The sequence below is a fragment of the Myotis lucifugus genome, unplaced genomic scaffold (assembly GCF_000147115.1).
Source record: "Myotis lucifugus unplaced genomic scaffold, Myoluc2.0 scaffold_0, whole genome shotgun sequence".
Lineage (NCBI taxonomy): Eukaryota > Metazoa > Chordata > Mammalia > Chiroptera > Vespertilionidae > Myotis > Myotis lucifugus.
In genome coordinates, this window is record NW_005871048.1 from 5,965,818 (window position 1) to 5,972,451 (window position 6,634).

The window sequence follows — 6,634 nt, forward strand, 5'->3', positions numbered from 1 at the left end:
TTTTTAACTCAGCAAATATTTATTTGCTGTGTTGCTGACTTGGAAGATGTTACAAATTAATTAGAACATGATCCTGGCCTTTACAAATTGTGCCATCACAAACATTATTTGAAGATAACTGTAATAAAAGTCTTAAAATGTACAATCCCTTTGAATCAGGCATTCACATCTATAGAATTTCACTTCCTATAGTAATTAGTGAAATAAACTTTATAACAGTAAGGTCTTTTCTTCTTGATTCATTGCAGTGTCCCCCAAAACCAGCACTGTTTGGTACATATAAAAGTTTTCTTGAGTGAATTTAGAAGGAAATGTTATGTCAGAATAGTAATAATATCAGAGGTTTAACAAGCTAAAGGTCAACAATAAAGGATGGTTAAATAATGGGGCATCTAAATGATGGGATGTTATGCAGCCATTTAGAAGAATACTTAATGATGCACTGGCAAAAACATTCATTATATTAATAAGTGAAAAAAAATAGTGTACAGCACTGCATGTAATATTTTTTTCAGAAAAATATGTATTTAAAATATATATGCATTTTTTTATTGAAAAAAATTATTGCTCAGATTGGTTATCCCTGGATAAGATTATGATGATTTTCTTTTCTTTTTAACATTTCCAAAATTCCTACAGTTTTCATGTATTTTATTATTAGAAAAACAAGTATTGTTTTTAAAACTGTCTTTTATAAGTGTGCTAACTCTGACTTGCCAAGTGTAACAATGGTTTTCGTTTTCTTCCTGAAAATATGACTAAAAACGTGTTTTACCATTAAATCATTTTGTTTTAAATGGCATTGTTAAGAAAACCAAAACAATATTTGTTGCCTACTAGAGTAGTGTTTGTTCTTGACTTCTCAGGTTAAGGCAACAAGAACAAAAACAGTGCCAGGATTCCAGAGAGATTGCAAGTGGAAAAGTGAATGGTCCACATGGCGATGCCCTGGAAGAAGGTTTGGACGATTATTTGACTCGCCTAATAGAAGAGAGGGATACTTTGATGAGGACGGGTGTGTATAATCACGAGGATCGAATAATAAGTGAACTTGACCGACAGATCAGAGAGGTTTTGGCAAAAAGCAATACCAGTAATTAATAACATTTGGAAAATCTTTACAGAGTTCAGGTCTAAATTTTAATTTCATTGTAAAACCCTTAAATGAAGGGCAAAATGGATGTTTTAAGATGCAATTTTCAGTTTTTTTATAAGCAAAAATTTTATATGCTATTGTATAGTATTTATTTGATTTTATTTACTTTGTGCTACCTCTCCCATTCTGGTTTTATTTGTAATTGCATTTTATATACTCATTTTAAATGCCTTTTCAGTGTTCCTTGTAATTTATAATTCATGGCTGAGATTTCAAAACAGCTTTTCATTAAATTTGTCCTGGGAGAAATGACTGCAGTTATATATTTTCATGTTGAGCCAAAAGAGTACATGTTGCACTTTAAAAATGTGTCCTATTCATTTTGAATATAGATATCTTAATTGTTTAGACAAATTGCAAATGTAAACAATTGTATTTAACTCGTTTTAGATGTCCTGTCTTTTTTACTTCTAACATTAGCAAGTGACATGTTTGAAAACAGGAAACAGGATAAATGCAAAGAAGCCATATGGTAATATTGAGAGACAAGTTAGTCGTTTATTTAAAGTTTATATAGATTGAACTTGTTTCAAGCCCTATTGAATTTTCAAATTTTCAGTGTGCTCTTAACTTTTAAGAATGTGAAGTAGCAGCTTAATAAGGTCTTTGTCAGCCTCTTGCTCAAGATTGCATCATTTTCTTTTGTTGAAAATAGAGATTTCTTTTTATTTTTCAGTAATAGAATGACTAGTTAACTCTGTAATATAGAAATAGGTACTTTTTAAAAAAAGACTTTAGCTGGGAAAATAGAATGAAAAAATTTTTTTCTCCCTCTAATTTTAATCAGTCTTTTTAAAAAGTAAATGAGATTAAATCATTGGATTTACATAGTGCCATGTTTGTATAAACTTAAGAATTCCTTTACATCATATTCTTCAGAGCCAACATTTGTCCTCAGAGCACTTCCCACGTCCTTTTAAAAGGTACTGAAAAGGCTGATTAGAAATTTCCCAATTTGGTGCGTCTTTAAATATATATAGTTGGAAATTTCTGATTCCCAAATATAATAAATTTAAGTATGTACTTCAGGTGGGATACATACTATTTACTGATAACTTCTGTAAAAGCAGAATAGGCCATTTGGTAACTCTAAATTAATTTTCTGTTGCTTTCCAAGGAGGTATGTTTCTTGTTTGGGAAATTAAAGTCCCTGCATGCATTATATGGTTTTTTTCTTTATTAACAAAGTATTAATCTAAAAACAACCCAGCAGTAAATAACAGAGAAAGAAATTACTGAATGAGAAAATAATGAATATGTGAATCATAACAAGAATTTGAAACATTAATTATGGTTAGGCATTATCTCTTACCGAATTTCGTGCCACGTGAATTGAACAGAGTATTCTTTTTGTTTCGGAAAGTCTCGGATAAAATATAGTGACTGCCTTCAATTGCATTGTGTACTGTGTGTGACTCTTCTCAAACACTAGAGGGGGCCTTAGATTTAAAGAAACAAAAAGGACTTTCCTAAAATGGATGTGTGGTTTATTTTGCCTGCTGTAAAGCTATCTTTTGGCTATGTATTTTAACAAATAAAATGGTAATTGTATGCATGTTTGAGTTCCTGAGCAGTCTGTTATGTTTGTTCTAAACCAAGTGGGCCGGTGCTTGACACTTCCCCTATCAAGTCATTTTGTATCTTTGGTTTGTAAGTGCTTACATTGTATATGCTTTTTTAAGTGTCTTTTTTAAAATTGGAAGTGTGAAATTTTAACACCTTCAGCAACAGCCATTTCATTTGTATGTGGTATTTAACATATTTATACTGATTGCTTTAAAATAGTGCCAATCCCTGGGAGTCGAGTATGACCACAGTAGATGAATGAATTGAGCAAGTGAGTGGTGAATGTATAAATTTCCTCATTACTACATATAACTGCAGATCTTTCATCAACTATTTTAATGTGGAATAAAATTCATCTTTAAAATATGATTCCCTTTTCATGGAGAAAGTCTAGGTTCCACGTCTAAGGTTGGCACACACTATATGGGAGGGGTGTACCATGTCTACCAGGTATGCGTGGTGCCATGTCTGTATAAACTTGAAGAGTTCCTATATAGGTATATCCAGGACTTTCTATCGACAGCCGATTCCTGTTCCTTCTAGCAGATGTGGGAGTTTGAGGATGACTTAAGTATGTATTGGGGCCCAGAACATCTTAAGAGTAGATCATCTAGTGTGATCAGATGACTTTCTTGTTCACTCACCACTCTGTCCAGATACTGCCCTGCCTGAATCTGAGCTCTCAGATAATCCCAATACATACTGCATGTCCTCGGCCACCTCAGAATGGACTGCTCTGGTTCTTGCATTCTATAAGAAGGGTCCTCTGCTAGGATGTGTGGACTTTTGAAATTTGACCTCTCACTACTATTATGTCCAGCTTGACTGAATACTTGATTTTTAAAAAATAAAGTCACATACCAAAAATAAAATTCACCATTTTAAAATACACAGTTCAGTAGTTTTTAGTATATTCATACAGTTGTACAACCATCACTATTATCTAATTCGGGAACATTGTCATCATCCCCAAAATAAGCCCCATACTCATTAGCAATCACTCCCCATTCTCCCCCTTCTTACCCCCTAACAACCACTAATCTACTTTATGACTCCATGGATTTGCTTATTCCAGACATTTCATATATATGAAATCTCAAATTGGTATTTAAAATGGGAAATATTAGAAAACAAAGTATTTTTATAACAAGTTTCTGTGGTATACAACATTTTATCAGATGTTGAACTAAATAATAGAGATGCAGGAGGCCGACATAAGGATATAACGTTTGTCCATCAGGTAAGAATATAGCCCAACTCTTCTACCATCTGCTACCTAATAAAGCAGTGACCAAAAATAATAGTGAAAGAAGATAATGTTCTGCTGCAACATCTCTGAGCAATCCTGTAATGCTGAAAATGGGTTACTGACACCAGGTATGCGCCATTGGTTTCTTATAAAAATGGTACACTTTCCCACATGTTTCATAGAGTTTGGGGATACTGGGAAGTATAGTTGACCAGAACAGAAGGTTCATGAGGACAGAAATGAGGTCTCTCTTACTTTCTGCTGTATGCCAAGACTAAAATAAAATAGTGCCTGCCTCGTGTAGGCACTCATTATTTGCTGCATTCATAAAGAACAAGTACCATATGATTTCACTCATATGTGGAATTTAATGAACAAATTGAACTGCCAAGGAAAATAAGAGACAGACTCATAGATAGCAGGCAGACAGGTCTGGGGGTGGAGGTGCGGGTGTAGGGATTGAGAAAAAAAAAAGAACTCATGGACATGGACAACAGTGTGGGGATTGTGAGGGGGAGAAGGGTAGGTGGAGGGTGGATGGAGGTAGAAGAGGGCATAGAGGGGATAAATGGTGATGGAAAAGTTAAATGAACAAAAGCTTGTATATTGTCTGGATTATGGATAGTGGAAATAGTTCTGCAGCATTGTAAATATATTTAATGCCACTAAATTATTCACTTAAAATGGTTAACACTTTATGTCATATATATTCTTTTACCACAAAAAGAAAAGTTTGCTTCAAATTCTGCCTCAAATCTGCTACCCACTATTCTTATGCTAAAAGTTTTCTGCACACGAGTTGCCTGTCAATCCATTTTTTTTTTAATATATTTTATTGACTTTTTACAGAGAGGAAGGGAGAGAGATAGAGAGTTAGAAACATCGATGAGAGAGAAACATCGATCAGCTGCCTCCTGCACATCTACTGGGGATGTGCCTGCAACCCAGGTACATGCCCTTGACCGGAATCGAACCTGGGACCCTTCAGTCCGCAGGCCGACGCTCTATCCACTGAGCCAAACCGGTTTCGGCCAATCCATTTTTTAAGATAGTATCTTCTCAGTCCTTGATGCAGGAATGAATGGCTTAGATACTTCATTATATGTTTGTAGCACCTTTTTGAACAAAATATGAAATAAGTGAAAATTAATGGCGACATTTTCATCCTGTCCTCTAAAGGAAACTGGAGGACCTTGAAATGTGGAACTGTACTGCTTTCAGGTTTATAAAATCAAGGTCTTGTTAACCTTTCAAAAAAGAACAAAACCACTGTTTAATATAGCAGATAGCCCAGACCATGCATATAAGTTAGACTTTTTCACAATGAATTACTAGTTCCCTAACATAGGCTTAGTATCTTTTTGTTGGCTATCGTCTTATGGTCTTATTAACTGATAAAATGATTTGTGTGGGGATGCTGAATAAAGTCTGGTTGAATAATTTTAGTATGTTATGACTTGAAATTTCAATCTGTCTTTGATATTTGTGTTTTGGCAACTGTGACATAGGCCTTGGAGCCCAGACTTTTCAGCATGGACTTTCCTGCCACCTGCCCTAGAGCACAAATTACGCTTCTTCCTATCCAGTGGGCCCTCCGCTTCCATTACTCAAAGATGTCATACCCAGCCTGGTGTGAATGGGGAAATGCAGATTTGTGTAAGCATCTACATTTTTTCACTGAAACCAAAAGAACTAGAGTGCCCACTGATTCTGTTATATAATCTCTATTTGGCATCCAATTAGAATCCACTGTTAGGAATGTAATTGTAGGAAGGCTGCTATATACTTAAATCTCTTATTTGCTTCTCGGGGGGTTGTCTTTGTGTTTTCATTAGAAATGTTTTTACAGATGTAGGCGCTTCAGATATAAAGTTGCTGAAGTGGAGACTCAGAAGTTTAGCTTTCAAATGGAAGGGGGTGGAAATTAGATTAACTTATAGATAAATAATTTGCTGACTCTGATACGTTAATGTACAATAATCCCTGGAGGCTTTGAAAGATATAGTCATTATATTCTTAAGGTTCCTGAGAATGTTAGGTCTGTCATTCAAAATAGGAAAGAACTAAAATAGGGTCCATTTGTAATTTCTTCTTGGAAACATTTCATCCACAAATTCATAGACAAATATTTTTTCTTTTCCAAATAGCTTATCTAATAGTTGGACAGCACAGCCCTTTTCTTGATTAACATGTTAACCAGTCAAAAGCATACAGACATGTTAGACAAGTGCTGAATTTTCCTCAATATTTTAGAGTAAAACTTGGCTAGAGCAAATGAAGTATTACTGCAAAATCCTACTTTCACATTATTGTAAATTTTAGTGAATGCCAGCCTAATAGTGAGAGAGTCTATGCCAGTAATGGCGAACCTTTTGAGCTCGGCGTGTCAGCATTTTGAAAAACCCTAACTTAACTCTGGTGCCGTGTCACATATAGAAATTTTTTGATATTTGCAACCATAGTAAAACAAAGATGTATATTTTTGATATTTATTTTATATATTTAAATGCCATTTAACAAAGAAAAATCAACCAAAAAAATGAGTTCGCGTGTCACCTCTGACACGCGTGTCATAGGTTCGCCATCACTGGTCTGTGCCTTATAGGTTTGCAATGTGTTACTCAATTCTTTAGCAAATTACCAGATTAGTGAATAGATTGAGC

General features: G+C 34.6%; 1 protein-coding gene across 4 annotated transcripts in view; it reads left to right on the plus strand.

Moving 5' to 3' along the window:
* Positions 1 to 2,712, plus strand: part of CEP120 (centrosomal protein 120) — a 54,578-nt gene extending 51,866 nt beyond the window's left edge. For 3 of the 4 annotated variants that reach the window (XM_023743391.1, XM_023743462.1, XM_023743429.1), the window contains one exon: positions 867 to 2,711. In XM_023743391.1, coding sequence (XP_023599159.1) covers positions 867 to 1,101 — 235 coding nt within the window. In that variant the 3' untranslated portion in view covers positions 1,102 to 2,711. Of the gene's footprint in view, positions 1 to 866 lie in introns of all 4 variants that reach the window. The other variant, XM_006081094.3, reaches the window with a different exon arrangement.
* The last annotated feature ends 3,922 nt before the right edge of the window (positions 2,713 to 6,634 follow it).